General features: G+C 42.1%; 1 protein-coding gene across 1 annotated transcript; it reads left to right on the top strand.

Moving 5' to 3' along the window:
* The first annotated feature begins 678 nt into the window (after nt 1-678).
* On the top strand, nt 679-22691 carry LOC132779350 (serine protease 53-like). Its single transcript, XM_060783041.2, has 10 exons — nt 679-814; nt 11169-11195; nt 12772-12940; nt 13289-13569; nt 15332-15498; nt 16569-16785; nt 17417-17558; nt 17674-17933; nt 19434-19597; nt 22286-22691. The coding sequence occupies exons 1-10, from the start codon at nt 694-696 to the stop codon at nt 22508-22510; spliced, it is 1773 nt and encodes a 590-aa protein (XP_060639024.2). The 5' UTR covers nt 679-693; the 3' UTR covers nt 22511-22691.

Here is a 22691-nt window from a genome sequence, read left to right as displayed (position 1 = left end):
CTATTCTCTCTATTGTGATCCTATTTCTGATATTTTTGAATGTCTGTGTGGAAAAATGATGTCAACAGCAGTGCTTTCCCCTCTTGACTTATCATATTACAATCCATAATTTTGACCATAAACCTGCTCTCAACTTATACATGAGTTATGTTAGCTTAGAGTAATAGACCAAAGGACAGTAAACAGGAGGAAAGAGCAGAAAGCTGGAAGCATTCCTTCACTTGTCCTTAAGTGGTTATCCGCATTGTACAAATACACCACTTTGATATTATTTTAGACGTCATGGCTCCATCTTTTCATCCAAAATGATCCAAATATCTGGGCAGGGATAGAGTTAGTGTTGGGGTTAGGGATAATTGTGTCTTTTTGGTCTAATCAGACCGAAGATTTTTGGAATGTAATAAATTAATATTTACAATCTTTTTCCCTTGCAATCTTTACTCCTTATTAACACGGCAAGGATCAAACCAGCTAAATTATCAGGAGTTCCTTTTTTTTTTTTTGCTTTTCTGCTAGGTCAGCAAGGTCAATGTTATCAAATCAAACTGTGAAAGCCTTTTAAGTTCCAAATAAATCAAGATGACTAACTGTGCCTCTAACTTACACATCCAGAAAAATGCCACATTGTGTAAGACTGATGGGGTGTGGAAGGGCGGGGTGACCCAGGCTGCCTCCTCCTGCCATGGGCCACGGATGCCTATAAAACTCAAGACCTGCAGGGAGCAGATAGTTACAAGAGGAAGATCTGCAAGGATGGCAGGATTGGAGAGAAGATTTGTCAGCACTGGGCTGCTCGTGCTGCTGGTCCTCATGGGTGAGTCCTGACAGGCAGTCTTTGTGAGGAAAGATACATTGATGGAGGCTTGGGTGCATCTACACTGCAGAATGAATGCAGCATGGCACCACTTTATCTTCTATGACTCAATGCTATGGAATCCTGGGAGTTGTAGTTTGGTGAGGCATAAGCACCTTTTGGCAAAGAAGGCTAAAGAGCTTGTACAACTGCAACTTCTATCATTACATAGCACTGAACCATTCGTTTATTCAAACCTACAGTGTGCATAGATGGATGGGTGAGAATGTATGTGGTGCATTGGACAGAGCATTAGGCCTGAATTTGGGAGACCTCTGCTCAAGTCTCTAAAGAGCTTGGATCAACTATCCTTTCAGCTTGCTTGACCCTACCTCACAAAACCATTGTGAGACTAAAGTGGGGAAGAAGAGGTCTCTGTGATATCTTGAGTTTATCGCAGATTGATTTTATCAAATGAGAGTTGTCTTGATATACTGCTCTTTGGATGTTGCGAGTTTATTTAAATTATGTCCCACTTTTATCCCACATATTCAATTTTTGGGGGCCTGTTTTTAGCAATTTCATGGAGAGTATGTTTATCTGAGATGTTCTGATGGTTTGACTAGTAAATGTTCTCCTCTCAGAAATAAATTTTACTTAAAGCATTATAGTGCAACAGTACTATTTCATACTACTTCATAATAATTCAAAGAGAGAAATCAATCAATTAATTAATGAAGGAGAAGTGAAGAGAAGGTAGCACATACTTAGAACTGATAACAAACTCAGCCAAAGAAGTTGGCATATTGTTATGAGAATTACTTCAAACTGATAACAAATTCAAGGTTGGGAATAAAATATTGCACCTGGTATTGGGAATTGGCAGTAAAAAGTCTGGGACGACAGAATTTTAATTGAATTTTATCATCATCAAAATAGTTTATTGTATGGGCCCAAGGCCAAACATAAAGCATCACATGCACACGATAGTATCCTCGGAGCAACAGACACCAAAGATGCTAAACAGAAACCATAACCATGCTCCCACAAAGAGCAAAAACAATGTAATGAAAGTTAACAATAATTAAAGTACATTTTGGGAGATGGTCCAGTTAACCCTTAGAGTGTGTGTGTGTGTGAGAGAGAGAGGGGGGGAGGGGGGAAGAGAGAGAGAGAGAGAGAGAGCCAAATACTGGAAGCCAAAAATTACAATAGAGGCTAGATCAGTAGGCAGATAAAAGTGAACACTCATCTATGAAAGCTTTGGCTCTTTTAAAGATGCACAATATCTGGATGGCATAATTTGTTCTGCCACTGCCAGCTGCCATCATTCAGCAGCCAACAGCCATCTGATGAGATCCTAAATTGCCGCAAAATCCATGACCACAAAAGAGTGTTACTCTTGGCTACTCAATGTGCACACATTTGTTTGGCAATACAGACATTGCTCTTTGGTGGATTTTGAGGTTTGTTGTACTTTATGAAATGGTCAACAGAGACACCACTGAATATATTTCCAGGATATCTTTAAGATGTTACAGAAAACATAGGGTCCATCTACACACTGTGGGATTAATGCAGTTTGACCCCACTAACTTCCAGGACTCAATGCTATGGAATCACGAAAGTTGTAGTTTTAGAAGCCTTCTCTGCCAAAGACGGCTGGTGCCTCACCAAACTATAAATCCCAGGATTCCATAGCATTGAGCCCTAGCAGTTAATGTGTTAACTGCTTCCATCTGAACATTAGGAAGAACTTCCTGACTGTGAGAGCCGTTCAGCAGTGGAACTCTCTGCCCCGGAGTGTGGTGGAGGCTCCTTCTTTGGAAGCTTTTAAGCAGAGGCTGGATGGCCATTTGTCAGGGGTGATTTGAATGCAATATTCCTGCTTCTTGGCAGGGGGTTGGACTGGATGGCCCATGAGGTCTCTTCCAACTCTTTGATTCTATGATTCTATGAAACTGCATTCATCCTTTAAAAAGAGATAGAGAAGCCAGGAAATGATAACTGGATTGATGGATGAATGGATGAGCAAAGAGAAAACATTACACAGGTAGGTTGGTACAAATGCAATGTCTCATTCATGACATGAAAGATGCTGGAGTTTAAACACAGAAGACCTCCTTTAAACTTCAGACTAAAACCCAGAGAGGATCCACATGCCTTGCTGACATTGCAGCCACTCTATGATTCTGTTGGCAAGTAAACTTTCCAATGCTAAGTGACCACAACAGGATTTTAACAATGTGCTGCCTTATTAGTTTTCATCCTCTGAATGGATTTTAACTGGTGTTAATTCTATGTGTTTAAAAAAGACTTCGATAGGATTTGTGCCAATGTTTTTGTATGTAATGCCTGTGTTGGTATCAATAATTCATAAGCCATTTTGAGGGCCAGTACCATGGAAATAGTGTGATATAAAGGAAATAACAACAATAGAGGGAGAGTTTCAATGCCAGGCTAAGGGATGATGGGAATTGTTGTCACTTAGTGTGCACCTGCACTGTGGAATCAACACCACTTTAACTGCTATGGCTCAGTATTATAGAATACTGGGAATTATCATTTTAGAAAGTCTTTGCCCTTCTTTAGCCTTTAGTGGTGACGGCCGACAGGGAGCTCTGGCGTGGGCTGGTCCATGAGGTCACGAAGAGTCGGAGATGACTGAACAAATGAACAACAACAAAGCCTTTAGTTCTTACCACACTTCAATTCCCATGAAATGTGCAAACCTGGGAAGGCATGGAAGATGGAAGTACTTCTTCCAATCTTGGTTGCATAACAAGAGTTAGGACAATTGATGCCTTTGCAGATTTCTGTATGTGGGAGAGTATTCATCCTCTGATTCATCTATGGACGTGAGACAAATAGAACAATAGCAGAGGGGTGAGAAGTTCCCTTTTTGGACTGCAGGTTGCCCAGTGCCCCAGCCAGAGAATTGTTGGATGGGAAAGCTTGGACGTGGAGGGACTACTGAAACTTGTGACGTTTAAAATGGCTCTTTCCCACAAAGCTCTTCCTGTGTCTGTCACAATCGAATGATTTAAGACAAGCGTTTTGGTTAAGATTGCCCCATTTTACTGTTACCCTCTGAATCAATGATAGGAGTAGGCCAGGTCATCATTTCTTTACTTCATTAGGATTGCTACGTCATCAATGTCTGCTTGACTTCCAGAATTGCAACAAATACCTCCCCCCCACTCCAAAATTCTGGCAAAACAGTTATGAAGAAAACTGAGAAAGATGCTGCAATGGGAGGGCTGTCAAATTTGCAGATACCATATTTGGTTCCAAGCTGAGATTGTTTCAGTTGATTTCCCAATCATAGCAATGGGACTTTTGGCCCAAATATTAGTTGGGGTGGAATGTTCACATGGATTTCTACCAAGGTTTGCTTTGTCTCGATCCAGTTCCAGGATGATATAATATCACAATAACAAGTTCAAGTTCACTGTATGACAGTCAATGACCAGTTTTGAGAGAAGCAGAACATAGTATCACAATAAAATGCAGATATAAGATTTCCCATAGATTAGTGGTTCCTAACCTTCCTTATGCCATGACCCCTTAATACAATTTCTAATGCTGTGGTGACCCCCAACCATAACATTATTTTTGTTGCTATTTCATAACTGTAATTTCGCTACTGTTATGAATCGCAATGTAAATATCTGATATGCAGGATGTGTTTTCATTCACTGGACCAAATTTGGCACAAATACCCAATTCACCCAAATTTGAATACTGGTGGGGTGATTTTGTCATTTAGGAGCTGTAGTTGCTGGGATTTGTAGTTCACGTACAATCAAAGAGGATTCTGAACTCCACCAACGATGGAATTGAACCAAACTTGGCACACAAAACTCCCATGGCCAACAGAAAATACTGGAAGGGTTTGGTGGGCATTGACCTTGAGTTTTGGAGTTGTAGATCACTATATGCAGAGAGCACTGTGGACTCAAACAATGATGGATCTTGGCACGAATACTCAATATGCCCAAATGTGAACATTGGTGGAGTTTGGAGAAAATAGACCTTGACATTTGGAAGTTGTAGTTGCTGGGATTTATATTTCACCTACAATCAAAGACCATTCTGAAACCCACTAATGAGAGAATTGGGCCAAACTTCCCACACAGAACTCCCATGACAAACGGAAAATACTGTTATCAGCTGGTCTTTGGCAACCCCCTCGCCAGCCCCCCCCCCCCAGGGGTGCCAACCCTCAGTTTGAGAAGGTGGAGTTTTTTCCTGCTTAGTTGCACCTTTTCATTCTCCTCTCACCATTTCGTGATGGCTATTGATACACTTTCACTGGCCACCATTTCATTCTGTGGAATACGATTGGTTCTTTGTGCCCAAGGGTTCTGCACCTATGGATTCCACCTCCATGGTTTGAAAATATTAACAAAAATTCCCAAAAGCAACCCTTGATATTTCCATTTTATACAAAGAACACCATTGTATATAGAGAGCATGCATGGATTTTTGTATTCATAGGGGGTTCTGGAACTAAACCCAGCAAATACGAAGGGCCTACTGTCTTGGGATTTGGAATATAGAGAGAAATCTTTAGAACTCTCAGCCATGGATTCTAGTACCTCCTCAAACTTCAAATCCCAAGCATCCATAGAATGTAGATAAGGCAACTTTTTTTTTTGTCATGTCAAGAGTGACCTGAGAAACTGCAAGTTGCTTCTGCTGTGAGAGAATTGGCCATCTGCAAGGACGTTGCCCAGGGGACGCACGATGATTTTGATGTTTTTCATCCTTGTGGGAGGCTTCTCTCATGTCCCCGCATGAGGAGCTGGAGCTGATAGAGGGAGCTCATCTGCCTCTCCCCGGATTCGAACCTGCTGGCACAGAGGTTTAACCCAGTGCGCCACCGGGGGCTATAAATGTGTGGCATAAAAGAGGTCTTGATCTCCAGCTATTTACATATGATATCCTTTAATATCTTCCCAAACCAACTTTGAATATTTCTTGCCTAAGCAAACCTATGAAAATCCATGGGGTCACCACAAGTCAACAGGCAAGACGGAGACATATGTACACCTGCAGTCTCTTCCCATTCACTCATTTGAATTTCTGTTTAGATAGTCCAAGTCCAAACATTTCACCTGTAGTTTTTCTGCCGAAGGAATGTAACTGTTTATTTTTCATAAAAGAGAGTCCGGCCTTCCTCCTTGGAAAAGGTCACGAGGCCAGAAAGGTTCCCCTGTGGCTCAGCCGTACAACCTGTTCTAAATTCCAAAGCTCACCCTCGCAATGTGGGAAATCCTCATAAAAAGAAAAGTTTCTGAAATAAATATAGGGCACTTGTATGTATTTTGAAAATTGTATGAGTTTTGGAAATTCCTCCTTGTCACTATCATCCATCATCATTGCATTACGGGGAATGATATTCAGGCACCCGGGTTGCTTTAAATTTCAGCCACAAAGTCAGCACTTGCCCTGAAAAGTTCATGTGACCCATATGATAATAATAATAATAATAATAATAATAATAATAATACTTTATTTATATTCCGTTCTATCTTCCCGAAGAGACTCGAGGCGGATTCGAATCACAAAAAGGCAAACATTCAACGCCTGAATACAACAACCAATACACACATAATGGCAAAAAAATAATAACCCAACATATAAATACAAATTATAACATAACAGAAAAGATATAACCTATCAAATAAATTATATCAACATAAAACAAGGCATCAAACAGAAGCATCAATTTGCCAGAGCCGACAGAGTTTACTGGGGGTAGGTAAAGGTAAAGGTTTTCCCCTAACATTAAGTCCAGTCGTGTCCAACTCTGGGAGTTTGCGCTCATCTCAATTTCTAAGCCGAAGAACCGGCATTGTCTGTAGACACCTCCAAGGTCATGTGGCCGGCATGACTGCATGGAGCACTGTTACCATCTCGCCGGAGTGGTACCTATTGATCTACTCACATTCGCATGTTTTCGAACTGCTAGGTTGGCAGAAGCTAGGGCTAACAGCAGGAGCTTATGCCGCTCCTTGAATTCAAACCTGCAAACTTTTGGTTAGCAAGTTCAGCAGCTCAGCGGTTTAACCCACTGCTTAACCCAGGGCTCATTGTGGGGTATATCAGTTAATTATTTGCAAAGGTATTAATGGGCTAGCAGGGTAAACAGGGCCCGGATACAGGTAACAGATAATAATAAAGGTATAGTCGCAGCATCATTATCTATTCTTCTCCTCGGTGTAGCCAAACCTTTTCGCAAGCCAAAATATAGCAATTAGTGTAGGATTTTGTTTCCAGAATGGCAATTGGGTGTGACCAAAGGCGCCAACCGTCTGCCCTCCTGTACCATTATACCTTTGTTCTGTTTCTGTGATCAAGAACAGGGTGCTCTAAAGTTCCTCCATTCTTTTTTGACTTCAATTAAACCTTTGGCACAACTCCAAAAGATCTATAGAAGAAGTATCGGTGGAGGAGAAATGCTTGCCCCAGTCATTGTGATTGTCCTAGTTTTATCTCCCAGTTCAGGTCAATGATGAAAGATGGAGGAACCCTGCCAGCAAAATGAAAATAACATAGGAAACCAAACACACGACGTCAGCAGGAAGACTGTCAGTGTATTAAAATAGTTAGGAAGTTGGACAGAGATTTGAATGATCCAATATGTTTGCTTGCATTTTTGCTTGTTTTCAATAGTTATACTACATCCTGTCTGTCTGGTGTGCTTTGATTCTTGAATGGCAGAACAGAGTCAGACTGGATGGCCTTTGTGGTCTCTCCCTATTTTATTTATATCCCATCTTTCTCCCAGTATAGGACTCAACTAATACAAAGTTACATAGGGAGCCTCATGGCTCAATGAAGACTTGAACTTTTGGAGGTTTTGTACAAATCCCTCCAAAGGGATGATGTTAAATTATTTAAAACTATTTTAACAGGACTGACAAGATGGATACTGTGTAAAATTCACCTATGAGGGTATTGCACCTCTTTAAATGGACATCTTATATAGCATAAGGCCCCTTCTACTCTGCCATATAATCCAGTTTCTGAATCCAGATTATCAGTTTTGAAGTGGATTATATGGTAGTTTGGACTCACATAATCCTATTCAAAGCAGATAATCTGGATTCAGAAACTAAATTATATGGCAGTGTAGATCCATATAATTCAGTTTCTGAATGAATCTTGCCAAGAAACCCTCATGATAGGCTCATCCTAATTTGGAACAGAGAGTGATATTTCTGTGCAGAACCTTATTTCCTGTGCAAAAATTGTACATGTTAATTTTGTGCAGATAAATCCTGATTTAGTATCCAGAATGGTGTAATGGATCAGAGCCCCCGGATGACCCAATGGGTTAAACCGTTGAGCTGCTGAACCTGCCGACCAGAAGGTTGGTGGTTCGAATCTGGGGAGCGGGGTGAGCTCCCACTGTTAGCCCCAGCTTCTGCCAACCTTGCAGTTCAAAAACATGCAAATGTATGTAGATCAATAGGTACCACGCCGGTGGGAAGGTAACGGCACTCCATGCGGTCATGCCAGCCACATGACCTTGGAGGTGTCTAAGGACAACGCCGACTCTTCTGCTTAGAAATGGAGATGAGCACCACACCTAGAGTCAGACACGACTAGACTTAAAGTCAAGGGGAAACCTTTACCTTTACCTTATGATGTAATGGTTGGATGTTTGGACCAGGACACTCGAGACAAGGATTCAAATGCTCACACAGCCATGAATAGCCACTGTGTCACACTCTCTCAGCCTCAGAGAAAGACAATGCCAAATCTCGTCTGAACAAATCTAGCAAGGAAACCCCATGAGAGTCATGATAAGTTGGAAATTTCTTGAAGGCACACAGCAAGAAGTCATAAACTGAGATCAGACTTTGAAAACTGAGGCTTTCAACAACTTTTTTGCAGCAGGAAAAAGTACTTGTTGCCTCCTTTGTTCTAAGCAAATAATTAAATCCCTAGTAGAGGGTGGACAGGGCTTGATTGCATCAGGAGAAATCAATTTTGTATATACATGGAACAGTATTGTTCTTTTACTTCAAAGAATAGCACTCCACTTGCCCCAATTAGACATTGCCCCATGTGCATTTTGTTCTGCAATCTCAAGATCTGACCTGTCTCGTTTATTATGTCTGTATAAACTAGTCCAGATATGAAACCAGGATGTAACCATTCTGTTCAGGATATTGGATGTTGAGCCTTATGCATGTGGCAAGTAACTGTGAGTCCATTCAGAAATTGATGCGGTTGCAGCCGTTTCCTCTTTCCTGGCTTAGGGACTGGCCCGGCAGGGATGCGGCTTGAGTCACTGTTTGTTAGAGAAAGACGCTAATCAGGACTTTCACCCTTGATGAGGCAAAAACAACCCCCATAATTTAGACGCTCCAGGAAAAAGAGTATTTTCCACGGAAGAGAGAACTGTTACCTTCCTATATTTGTGGTTAGCTGCAGGAAGAGTTACAACACGAGAACATTGCACCACCAAATGACATTTTCCTCCTCCATGAACTTTATCTCCTGTCACCACAGATTTAGCCTTGCAGACAGTGAGACACTGAAAATAGCACATACCGGAAGCTAAAATGTCTATATTTACTGGGTTATCATTGGGTGCATCTACACTGTAATATGTATGCTATTTGACACCACTTTAATTGCCATGGCTTTTTTGTGTGTGTCAGGAGCGACTTGAGAAACTGCAAGTCGCTTCTGGTGTGAGAGAATTAGCCATCTGCAAGGACGTTGCCCAGGGGACGCCCGGATATTTTGTTGTTTTACCATCCTATAGGAGGCTTCTCTCATGTCACCGCATGGGGAGCTGAATCATAGAATCAAAGAGTTGGAAGAGACCTCATGGGCCATCCAGTCCAACCCCCTGCCAAGAAGCAGGAATATTACATTCAAATCACCCCTGACAGATGGCCATCCAGCATCTGTTTAAAAGCTTCCAAAGAAGGAGCCTCCACCACACTCCGGGGCAGAGAGTTCCACTGCTGAATGGCTCTCACAGTCAGGAAGTTCTTCCTAATGTTCAGATGGAATCTCCTCTCTTGTAGTTTGAAGCCATTGTTCCATGTCCTAGTCTCCAGGGAAGCAGAAAACAAGCTTACTTCCTCCTCCCTGTGGCTTCCTCTCACATATTTATACATGGCTATCAATCATATCTCCTCTCAGCCTTCTCTTCTTCAGGCTAAACATGCCCAGCTCCTTAAGCCGCTCCTCATAGGGCTTGTTCTGCAGACCCTTGATCATTTTAGTCGCCCTCCTCTGGACACATTCCAGCTTGTCAACATCTCTTTTGAATTGTGGTGCCCAGAATTGGACACAATATTCCAGGTGTGGTCTAACCAAAGCAGAATAGAGGGGTAGCATTACTTCCCTAGATCTAGACACTATGCTCCTATTGAAGCTGACAGGGGGAGCTCATCTGCGCTCTCTCTGAATTCAAACCTCCGACCTGTCGTTCTTAACCCATTGAGCCACTGGGGGCTCCATTGCCGTGGCTCAATGCTAGGGAATCCTGGGATGTGTAGTTTAAGTACACATTGGTACTCTTTGGCAGAAAAGCCTAAAGATCTTGTGAAACTACAACTTCTATCATTCAATAACTTTGAGTCATGGCAAAATTGGTTTCAAACTGCATTAATTCTACAGTATAGATGTACACTAGAATGTTTATATTGATGGATTCTCATTAAGTAAAACTAATCCTATATAGGCTGGCATGCAGGGAAGGGGGTGGAGATAAGTAGTGGTGGCGATGGTTGCTATTACTTACTGTGGCTGTTACTTACTGTTGTGTGTCTTCAGGTCTTTTTTGGCTTATGACAGTCCTAGACTGAGCCTATCATGACGGTTTCTTGGCAAGATTCATTCAGACAGTCAGGGAGACAAAGGGTTTGGAAAGCACTGTCAACACCATCATCCCCCATGAGAACTACACTCACTTTGAGAAAGGCAAAGACATTGCACTGGTTCACCTGGCCAGGCCTGTCAACTATAACAGAGATATATCGCCCGTCTGCTTACTGAAATCTGACCACCGCTTTGCCTTTGGTTTGCAACTGCCTTCCTCTAAGGTTGAGAGAGAGTTGCTTGCCCAAGGCTAACTAATTAGTTTCTATGGCAAAGCTATGATTAGAACCTTGTTTTCCCAGGGTTGTAATACAATACTCAAACCACTATAGGATACAGGCAGCAACACTATAAGGAATACTAAAATAAGGAGGACTGGAAACTTATCTGCCACTACTTTCTACTTGTACAACTATCATCATTATCTGTTATTATAATAATTTTTGCTGGCTTTTGGTGATGTTGACATGGGAAAATTTAAGAATTATAAGTGGTTTTTTTGTTTTTGTCTTTTTCCTAGGTTTCCATCAGATATCATCTGCACCAGGTATGTACTACAATCTTTCAAAAGGTATTTAGAACTGACAATATGGAATGAATTCATGGATTCTGAGCTGACAAACGTTGAGCATGAGATTGGTTTTATTGAGTGTGACGTATAATTGATTGTTTTGATTGTTTATAATTGTTTTAATTGCTGGTTATATATGTTTATTTTTTGACTGTTTGTGTAGGCATCAAATTGTGCCTTTTGTAAGCCGCCCTGAGTCCCCCCTCGGAGGTTGAAAAGGGCGGGGTAGAAATATACGAAATAAACAAACAAACAAACAAATAAATATTTAGCTAAGCATTTTAAAGTAAAGGTAAAGGTTTCCCCTTGACATTATGTCTAGTCAAGTTTGACTAAGCTGAAGAGCCGGCGTTGTCTGTAGACATCTCCTAGGTCATGTAGCCATCATGACTGCATGGAGCGCCGTTACCTGCCTTCCAAAGTGGTACCTATTGATCTACTCATATTTGCATGTTTTCAAACTGCTAGGTTGGCAGAAGCTGGGACTAACAACAGGAGCTCATGCTGGCCCGCAGATTAGAACTGCTGACCTTCCAGTCAGCAAGTTCAGCAGCTTAGCAGTTGAGCCCGCTGTGCCACCATGACCCCCAAAGCAATTTACTCAGAATAGTTGCAGTGAAATCTATCAGCACAGTGAGGCTACCTCTTCTTTGGACAAACAGTTACAAAGAAAATGGTTTCGAATAAGAAATCAGAGAAGTTACTTTTTTGAAGTAGGGTTCAGAATGTCCTGGCCAAGATGGCCAATGGACTTCTAGTCCAAAAATGTAACTACTTTACATTTAAGATGTCCATTGAGTGGGGCTGATTGGATAGATATTTAAAATGTTTGTTACTCACAATATTTGTAAGTCTTTTTTAATGCATATAGGTTGGTTTGTAGTAAGACAGGCTAATAACATCTTACATTTCTTGATGAACTAAATACTATATTGGGTTGTTGTAGGTTTTTTCGGGCTATATGGCCATGGTCTAGAGGCAATCTCTCCTGACGTTTCGCCTGCATCTATAGCAAGCATCCTCAGAGGTAGTGAGCATCCTCAGAGGTATGGCAAGCATCCTCTGAGGATGCTTGCCATAGATGCATGCGAAACGTCAGGAGAGAATGCCTCTAGACCATGGCCATATAGCCCGAAAAAACCTACAACAACCCAGTGATTCCGGCCATGAAAGCCTTCAACAATACCTTAAATATTACCATATATTTCAGATTAAACCATTATGGTGTCCACAGGTTTCATAATTTTCCTTGTACTAGTAGATTCATATTAGTTGGTGGTGATGGGATTTCTTGTCTTACCAAAAATGGTTTAATCTGAAATATATGGTAATATTTAAGGTATTGTTGAAGGCTTTCATGGCCGGAATAACTGGGTTGTTGTAGGTTTTTTCGGGCTATATGGCCATGGTCTAGAGGCATTCTCTCCTGACGTTTCGTTGTAGGTCCAGATGTGATTGGAATACAAGTCCCATAATACCTGAGCATTAGCCAAACTGTCTAAGGATTATGAGGATAATAGTGGTGTGTTTAACCTCCTTATTTCCTCTCCAGCACTGAGCTGTGGCCGCCAAAAGCTGGTTCCCCGGATGGCAGGGGGGATAAATGCCAACCGCGGAGAGTGGCCCTGGCAAGTCAGCCTCCAGTACCATGGCCAACACATCTGTGGTGGAAGCCTCATCAGCAACGAATGGATCATGACAGCTGCACATTGTTTTTTTGAGTAAGTTAAGGCAGGAAAAAATCACCCTTGGAATGGCATTAATTATAGCTTCCCCTTTGAGTGACTGTAAGTCAGAAATTACATGGAGGCACATAACAAAAACAAAGAGCTTGCCTTTTCCCTTGTATTGCTTAACTTGAACAAAAATACCAGTTTTTCAAAACCTAAAGTGGGCTCCCAGCCATTTCCTGTTCCATTTCGTTCCTGGAGGCAGTAAAACTCACCTGCAGTAATGGTTCTCATCTGCTCTGTGGATTCTCTTTAGACATCCCAACTTGTGTGGAAGAAAAGTAATTACTTTTGTAATTATTTTTGTCTCACCATCTCTGTATCTTACTTCTCTTACAGGGTTGGAACCCCAATCAACCCAGCCGACTGGAAAGTGGTGCTGGGCCGTCTGAAACTGACAGGCAGGGAGACACGGGGTTTGGAAAGCAACGTCAGCATCATCATCCACCATGAGAACTACACTAACTTTGAGAAAGGCAAAGACATTGCACTGGTGCGCCTGAGAAGGCCTGTCAACTACAACAGGGATATATCGCCTGTCTGCTTACCGAAAGCTGACCACCGCTTTGCCTTTGGAACGCAGTGCTGGTTGAGTGGCTGGGGAGACGTCGCCACAAATGGTGAATGAGAAAGATAATTCCCTCTTCCCCAAATCCCACCTGCTATTACAGGAGAAACAATGACCAACGGTCTATATAAATCTTCATACCATGGTGGATGGTGGTTTCCATGTCAGTGGGGTGATGGATCCATTCTATAATTTAATCCAAGATTTAAAACACGGAGTGAATTAACTATCCTACTCACACGGGAAGAATCAGCAGAACTGTGTGAAAATGTATGCAATTGCAGTGTAGGATTTTGATGCTTTAAATGAGCTCTCCAAGGTACTGATTACTGTTCCTCAATGTGTTCAACATATTGGAGAACTCCTTTACAGCTAGTAAAAACCTGGAATGGATTCACTGCCCAACTGACATGGGAGCCACTATTTCTCTGCATGTGGAGTGACGTATTGCTATACAACTCATTATTGAAAAGCACTGTGGTTCAGCTGGATGTATATATATATTGGTGTGTATATTTGTATGTATGCATGCACAATGGTACTAGCTGGACAATTGTTCTCCTCTAGATTTGACCTGAACATGGGCATTCGACATCAGAAACAAAATGTCCAACTTCCATAGGGAAATGCATGCATTCATAAGACACACCCACTGGATTTTAGCCTTCATCTTTTTGGTGTTCCTATTGTTAAATGATCAGGGTGGCAGCAATACCTAATAGATATTCGTGATCTATCAGTTCATCGTCCTCTACCTGGCCACCTACTTCTAAGAGGTTCCAGCTTCAATATAAATGCAGATTAGTAATACTTAGCCAGAGAAGGAAATGGAACAGTTGCTGACCTGTTATTCCTAGGACCAACCTCATCTTAGGCTCAGAACCTGTAAATATTCCATTTTTAGGACACACAGAATACAGTTGTTTGAATTCTTTAGTTTGCTGCCTAAGGCATTCTAGGAATCCAGAAAAAACAACTTTGCCATGCTTTGCTGAAGGTAATATATTGTTCCACAAACTTAGTGGCTTTAGAAAGGATATTGGCTATTGAATGTGATGATGAGGAACATGAGGAAGAACTTCCTGACTGTGAGAGCCGTTCAGCAGTGGAACTCTCTGCCCTGGAGTGTGATGGAGGCTCCTTCTTTGGAAGCTTTTAAACAGAGGCTGGATGGCCATCTGTCAGGGGTGCTTTGAATGCAGTACTCCTGTTTCTTGGCAGGGGGTTGGACTGGATGGCCCATGAGGTCTCTTCCAACTATGAGTCTATGATTCGATTATGATGATGATAGACACTAGGGAGTGACACAATCTCCAGCTACAATGGACATTTGAGGTGATCTGGCAGGGATCTTTCCTTTTTACGTATTGCAGTCTGATAGAACCTCTGGCTGGAACTCAGTAAAGGATGTACATCTTCAGAACTGGACCTCCATGCACATGAAAGAGAACCAAGCAGTTTCACAATGTCTGCCTCCACCTAGGGGCTGCTGTGCTATTACCACATATGGACATTTGTTGCACAATGTGGAGTGCCTGATTCATTATAGTCTAATGCGCAGTAGCACACCAGGGTTCTTCTAGATGCACATCTTGACCCCTTTCTAGGAAGTGCTGAAGCAAAACAGGAGTGCCCAATGCGCATTAGAAATGCCCACTGTGCACTGGATTATTTGCCAGTGCCATGATATGCCTCTTCACAATTCACTAACAGGATTTCATCTCAGCCTTAGTGTGATATAAAAAGTTACCTTTTTAAGTTGTTTGGGACCTGTGCTCCTAAAACATGTCATCTCATTCCTTCTTGCCTTCCAGTCAGCCTGCCAAACCCCATGGCCCTCCAAGAGATGGGGATGGACCTGATGACTGTCGACACCTGCAACTGCATTTACAGCAACCTGAGGAACCGGAGGATTGTCAACCCAGCCTTGCCCGGCATGGTTTGTGCCATGACTCCTGACAGGCAGAGAGGTCCTTGCAAGGTCAGTGAAAAAAAGCATGTGAAAGACTCAAATTAATAGGTTTGGGTAATTGCTGGAGCTTCCTAAAATACTATATTGCTTCTTCAATTTGCTTTTGAAAACAAAGGTCCCATCCTGGAAGCTGCAGAGTTGAAAATGGGCTCAGGTGTGAACATTTTCTCTGCTGGTGGGTACAGGTGGCCTTCCTTATTAATGGGTTCTGCATATACAGGCTTAACCAATCATGGCTCAAAATTATTCAGGGAAAAAAAATTCAAAAAGCAAACCCTGATTTTGCTTTCTTTTCGAGTCAGGAGTGACCTGAGAAACTGCAAGTCACTTCTGGTTTGAGAGAATTGGCTGTCTGCAAGGAGGTTGCCCAGGGGATGCCTGGATGTTTTGAGGTTTTACTATCCTTGTGGGAGGCTTCTCTCATGTCCCCGCATGGGGAGCTGGAGCTGACAGACAGGAGCTCATCTGCACTCTCCCCGAATTCAAACCTCCTACCTGTCTTCAGTCCTGCAGCCTCAAGGGTTTAACCCATTGTGCCACTGGGGGGCTCCTTGATTTTGCATTACACTGATTTTAAGATATTCCATGCTTTAGCCTCCTGTCATTTCATAGATCATTAGGCTCTCTCTAAAACCTGTTTTGAGTTGTTCATCATTTTATACAATGGACATCATTTTACTAAGTCATTGTATATAATGGGATTTCCATGGATTTTAATATCCACAGGGGATCTTGGAACCTAATCTGAGCAGATACTAATGGCCCACTGAATTGTGATTTGAATATAATTTCTAATTTGTTTATTATTATTTTATTATATTGTATAATTAATCTCTGTGGCATCATTTGTAGGATTGTACAGAAAGGGTTCCTCTTTGTGGAAATGTTTTGGAGCCCAAAGTATTTTAATCCAACCCTTGAGCAGGAGTCTGTTTCAAACCATTCTTTCTCATTAATGAACCATATTTGAAGTCTCTTGGTTTACTTATGGACAAGGACCTGCCCCATAAAGATCAGTGACTGGTAGAGACAAAATAGATGGTGCACATAATAATATAAAGTTTTTCTTTCAACCTCAGGGTGATTCAGGCGGTCCTCTGGTTTGCTTGGAGAATGGCTATTGGTTCCAGGCAGGGATTATGAGTTTCTCCATGGGCTGTGGCCAGTTCTACGGACCCACCTTCCTGACCGAGATAAAATCCTACGTCAGCTGGATCCAGAATCACGTCACCGCGGGCACCTTTGCCAACCAGATTAGGCCCTTGCCTAATACCACAGACAGCTACATGTGCACAGGTGAGGTTCCTTATCTAGGACAATTGTTGAAGTACAGTTTTATGACCTATCAATCTAAAAGAAGATTATGATCTGCATATGTCATTCCCCTTTCCTTCATAACAAACTGTCAATACCAAACTATTTTTCATGGGATTTGTAATTTGAACCAAATGTGATCATGAACCTCAGTTCCTCCAAAACTTTGATTGCCAGCAATTAGGCAAGGGAAATGAAAGTCTTTTTGCAACGTTAAGTCTCCTTCTGAAGAGAAAAAGTGGGGTATAAATAACAATAACAATAATAATAATAATAATCAGAATTGAATATTTTTGGTGATAGATCAGTGTTTCCCAATCTTTGATTCTCCAGATGTTTTAGATTTTGGCTCCCAAAGTTGGCCAAGCTAGATAGGGATCCTGGGAGCTGAAGTCCAAAACGGCTGGAAGGCCAAAGAGTGGAACCACTGTGATAGATGGTATCAAAGTAATGTGGTGTTGTGGTTTAAATGTTGGATTAGAACCCGGTGAGACCATTGTGTGAATCCTTTACTTAGCCACATAAACACCCTGGGTGACTTTGGGCAAGTCTTAATGTCTGTGGAAGTGATGAGAATGTGGGCACCATTTCATATCCCATTTCTGGCTTCTAGGTTGTGGAGTGATGAAAAAGAACATGACTGGCAAAGGGCCCTGGCCCTGGTATGTGAACTTACGGTATGAGGGGGAACACGTCTGTGGAGGCACTTTGATAGCTGAGGACAGGATTTTGACAGCTGCACAGTGTTTCATTGGGTGAGTGGGGGATTTTTGGGTAGAGCTTCCTATCTGGCTTCCAGTAACCCCAACAAACATGAAGGACTGAGGGTATTTGTCTTCCATATAATTCCTTCTGTACCATTTTTTTCAGGCGCCAGGAAACAGAAGGCTGGGAGATTTTGCTTGGTGAACAACAAGAAGGTGGGAAACAAAAATGGCAGCAGAATAGGACCCTTCAGAGCATTGAGGTTCATGGTGCCTACATCGAGGCAAAAGAGGGCTACGACATTGCAATAGCCAGGCTGAGCCGTCCCGTGGACTTCAGTGACAGCATCCGGCCCATTTGCGCCCCATACGCCAAACACCAGTTTCCATTGGGCTCCACTTGCTGGACTCGCGGACGGAGTATTGGTATGCTGAGATTTCTCTTCTAGTGGAAGGCATAGGCGTAGTTCAGGCTTGTGAGATGTACTTTGACTCTAGACCAAGACCCATCCATCCTCCTTCTTTGCAGAAACAGGTGCAAATTGGCAGCAAGGGAAAGATGAAGTCACTTGCAAAATAGTGACTTAAGGGGTAAAGCAAATTCCATATTGTGTTCTCTAGACACAGAGTCAAGAATAACCCTTCCTTAGTAAGTGCAGAGGTACTACAGTTCAGGGAATCAATTGGTTTAATTTGAAAAAAGGAAGCCCTAATCTATTTAAAAATTGTTAAATGACCCGGAGCTCACACAACTACCTTCTGCGATATTGTTGATCGGCCATCCTCAACCTGGAGGTCAGAACCCCTGGGGGGGGGGGGGTAACGAAGGGCTGTCAGAGACCAAAGACCATCAGCAAACACAGTATTTTCTTTTGGTCAGGGGGTTCTATGTGTCAGGTTTGGCCCAATTCTATCATTGATGGGGTTCAGAATGTTCTTTGATTGTAGGTGAACTATAAATTCCAGCATCTACAACCCCCAAATGTCAAGGTCTATTTTCCCCAAATACCACCAGAGTTCGCATTTAGGCACATTGAGTATTCGTGCCAAGTTTGGTCCAGATTCATCATTGTTTGAATCCACAGTGCTCTCTGGATGTAGGTGAACTACAACTCCAAAACTCAAGGTAAATGCCCACCAAACCCTTCCAGTATTCAGTTCTTGTGGGTTTTTTCGGGCTATATGGCCATGTTCTAGAGGCATTTCTCCTGACGTTTCGCCTGCATCTATGGCAAGCATCCTCAGAGGTGAGGTCACCTCTGAGGAGGCTTGCTATAGATGCAGGCGAAACGTCAGGAGAAATGCCTCTAGAACATGGCCATATAGCCCAAAAAAACCCACAAGAACTGAGTGATTCCAGCCATGAAAGCCTCGACCTTCCAGTATTTTCTGTTGGTCATGGGAGTTCTGTTCAGTTCCATCATTGGTGGAGTTCAGAATGCTCTTTGATTGTAGGTGAACTATAAATCCCAGCAACTATAACTCCCAAATGACAAATACAATTCTCTGCCCACCCACCCCCCAGCAACCCTACTAATATTCAAATTTAGATGTATCGGATATTTGTGCCAAATTTGGTCCAGTGAATAAAAATACATCCTGCATACCAGATATTTACATTACGATTCATAACAATAGCAAAATTACATTTATGAAGTAGCAATGAAAATAATTTTATGATTGTGGTCACCACAACATGAGGAACTGTATTAAAGGATCATGGCATTAGGAAGGTTCAGAAACACTGCTGCAGGTGGAGATCCTGCACTGAGCAGGAAAATGGGGCTGCTTCTTGGCTCTTTGATTTTATTATTCCTGCAGGGCTGCTTTGAGAGGAGATGGGGATAGTGATCAAGACTGATCCCATCCCCATTTCCAAAAGTCAAAAGTCTCCTGCCTTAATTATACCTTTCTAACTTTCTCCAGAGGGGAAGGGGCGGTTGAGTCCTCCGGGCGGCGTAGAGGTGAAACTCCTTGGTCCCAAGGCATGTAACTGTACCTACTACAAGACCAGCGACTATGGAGAAGAGATTCCCATCACCTCTGAGATGTTGTGTGCCACACCCTATAAATCAACTATGCGCTGTGAGGTAAGGCGTCGCCACCTTTTAGATCATGGGCTTTCACACAAATACTTGGGACAAAGCTGGGGTTGTGGTGCTAGATTAATATGTCAAGGTTTTTAAAAACACTTGAGACTGAAAATCCAAATGAGGACCTCTTCCAATTTCTGACATGGGGCACAATTCAATTAGATGGATCTGTTATCCAAAAAAAGTAATTATTCCAAGCTCTGCCTCTTTCCCATTTCGGGTGTGCAAAGAAACATGTAGTTCTTGTGGTTGCATATGTTCAAACTGACCAGAAAAAGGAAATAAAGGGATGGAGCTTTAGTTCCATGAAGCTATCCATATTTGATATGGTGCGAAAATCCTCAATATCCATAGATTAAAATCTACAAAACATTTATATCCTCGTATATATATTTGAAGCACATATATTTTGTGCATTTTGGTTGGTCCGATAAAGGTAACACTGACTTGTGGCTTTTGTATTTGGCTGTATGACCAACACAGTTGTCCCTGAAAATGTATCCATATATGGTTATTATCTTGCTTTAAATCTGAAAAGGCACAATGCTCTACAATTCTGCCCTTCTCACTGAGAAACTCATAGGCTTTTCTTTCACCTCTTGTTCTGTCTCTCAACATTACATGTTCAATGCCATTAGTAAGATTTCCATTCAGGCAACCAGGAAAACAGGAGAGCTGATTCCCAAGTGGCACTCAGCCACAGTACTTAGGGGTCTTGGCTATTATATCAATTTCCATCTATAACAATGGTTCCCAACCTGTGGTCTGTTGACCACCAGTGGTCCACAAGAACTAAAATATGGTCTGCGGCCTCACCATTACTACACCATTGCAACAAGAGCAACTGGTCTTGCAAAATCCTCTTACAGCGCCAAGGCTTATTAAATCTGGTTTTCTGTGGGTGAGCAGTTGGCAACTACTGGATGGCATATGTTCTGAATCAGAAACTAGAGCTGATGTGGTCTATCCAATGCAATTTTCTGAATCAGCACCCCAAATAAACCAAATCTAAAGTTGACCAAAAACTGATTCGTAACCCTTTTGGTACTGTTGGAGAGTGGTCCCTGGTCAAGTGGTCCCTGGTCGTAAAAAGGTTGGGAACCACTGATCTACAAGGAAGAAGCCACATGAAGACAAGGAGATCAGACCCAGCTCAAGAATGTCCTTCTTATACTGTAATTCAAAATATGATCCCACACTGATATTCTGCACTGAATTGTCACCTATGTTTTTGAAATCAAAGAATCTGTTTCCTTGTCAGAGCTTGTATTTCAGCACCACTTGTCTACTTCTGCTACAGTACTCCTCTCCTTCTCAACCTTTTCTGCATACTAAGGCTGAAGGCATCTTATATACATTATTTTAAAAAGATAGAGGCATTTTAAAAAATATATATCCAGAAGTCCATGGAATGGCAGGGGTTTGGATCCCACCCCCTCCCCCCTGCAGATATCAAAATCTATGGATACTCAAATCTCAGTATACACAATGGTATAGTCAAATGGTGTCCCTTGTGGCAAAATCAAGAATTGCGCTTTGTAATTTTATTTTCAAGCTGTGGATGGCACAATTCACGGATATGAAGGGCTGACTGTTCAAAACCTTTGGCAAAAGACAGTATTTCACAATGGAGGCAGCTAATTTAGGCACTGAAAATCTTGAATGGTGCTAAAATCCTCAATATCCATATATTAGAAGTCCAGTAAACACAAACCAGCAGGACAACACAACATTGAAAGCTCGTTGGAGTCTTTATTGAAGTCCTGTCTGCAAGAAAACTGCCATTTGCAGAAAGATAACAAAGAGAAAGCCCCCAAAATCTGGGAGCAGCCACCAAGAAGGTCAAATATACTTGGCAAGCTTGTGGGACTGAAAGAAGGCCCTACCTCAAAAGAGCTCAAACTGCCCCATATGATGAGATAAAACAGTCCTTCAGATAAATATAAAATTGGTTTGATTTTATGTTTAGATTATCTAAGTACAGCTCTATAGTTGGGATGGTTAGTATAGTCTGTCCTCCACATTTGCTGGGGTTAGGTAGCCCTGTGAAAGTGAAAAACCCCAAATTGAAAAACACTCTTTTTTTTAGCCCGAGAGAACATTTCTCTAGGAATTTCTAGGTCTTACAGCATGTCATTAGGAAGAACTTCCTGACTGTGAGAGCCGTTCAGCAGTGGAACTCTCTGCCCTGGAGTGTGGTGGAGGCTCCTTCTTTGGAAGCTTTTAAGCAGAGGCTGGATGGCCATCTGTCAGGGGTGATTTGAATGCAATATTCCTGCTTCTTGGCAGGGGGTTGGACTGGATGGCCCATGAGGTCTCTTCCAACTCTTTGATTCTATGATTCTATGTCTCAATGGTCAACTTCTACTGCAAGCTAATCACAGAATTGTATCAGGACCTATAGATTACCACATACTTCCAGTATGACTGGAAGAAGTTGATTGTAGGGTCACACTGGAGGATCTAGAAATTCCTAAAGAGTACATTTTTTAATCAAATCTGCAAAAGTCAAAACTGAAATGTGGACAGACGACTGTATTAGTATTAAATATTCTTCCAGATATCCTGTGCTGGCATTAAAATATTTATCATTTGTTTAATATTGTACAACCCTATCATCCCCTCAATTATTGTACTGTAAGGATTAACCTACCTTTCTCTCTCTCTCTCTCTCTGTACCTATAGGCAGGTATTGGAGACCCTATGGTTTGCAACCACAATGGGGTGTGGTTCTTGGCAGGCATCTCCAGCTTTGGAAAGGGCTGTGGGACCGTGATGCGTCCAGGAGTTTACACATCAGTCAGGGCCTATGATGAGTGGATCATGCAGAATGCCTGGTCAGCATATTATGCCGTGCCAAAGCCGCCTCTTCCAACAGCCAGCGATGAAGACAGTTGTCTGAAAATATAACTTCCAGGTAAATTAGGCAACTAGGAGAGTCTTGGGGCAAACAGAGTGGCAATTTAGGGAAGCCTAATGGGCCACAGTCTGCCTAAGGGCCTGAACTCTACCATCCCTATTTTAAGGTTTGGGAGGCAGACCAGCTCAGAATGATTGTGTAAGCATGTATGCATGTCCATAAACATACACA

The sequence above is a fragment of the Anolis sagrei genome, chromosome 6, assembly GCF_037176765.1.
Source record: "Anolis sagrei isolate rAnoSag1 chromosome 6, rAnoSag1.mat, whole genome shotgun sequence".
NCBI classification, from domain to species: domain Eukaryota; kingdom Metazoa; phylum Chordata; class Lepidosauria; order Squamata; family Dactyloidae; genus Anolis; species Anolis sagrei.
Note: the sequence above shows the minus strand (reverse complement) of the source record. Positions and strands in the feature narration are given on the sequence as shown.

Excerpts from the sequence above, each read along its gene's own strand:
- LOC132779350 (XM_060783041.2), top strand. The coding sequence starts at position 694 with ATGCCTATAAAACTCAAGACCTGCAGGGAGCAGATAGTTACAAGAGGA. Across the intron at positions 11,196-12,771 it reads TCAGATATCATCTGCACCAG|CACTGAGCTGTGGCCGCCAA; the intron begins GTATGTACTACA and ends TTTCCTCTCCAG. Across the intron at positions 17,559-17,673 it reads GCTGCACAGTGTTTCATTGG|GCGCCAGGAAACAGAAGGCT; the intron begins GTGAGTGGGGGA and ends CATTTTTTTCAG.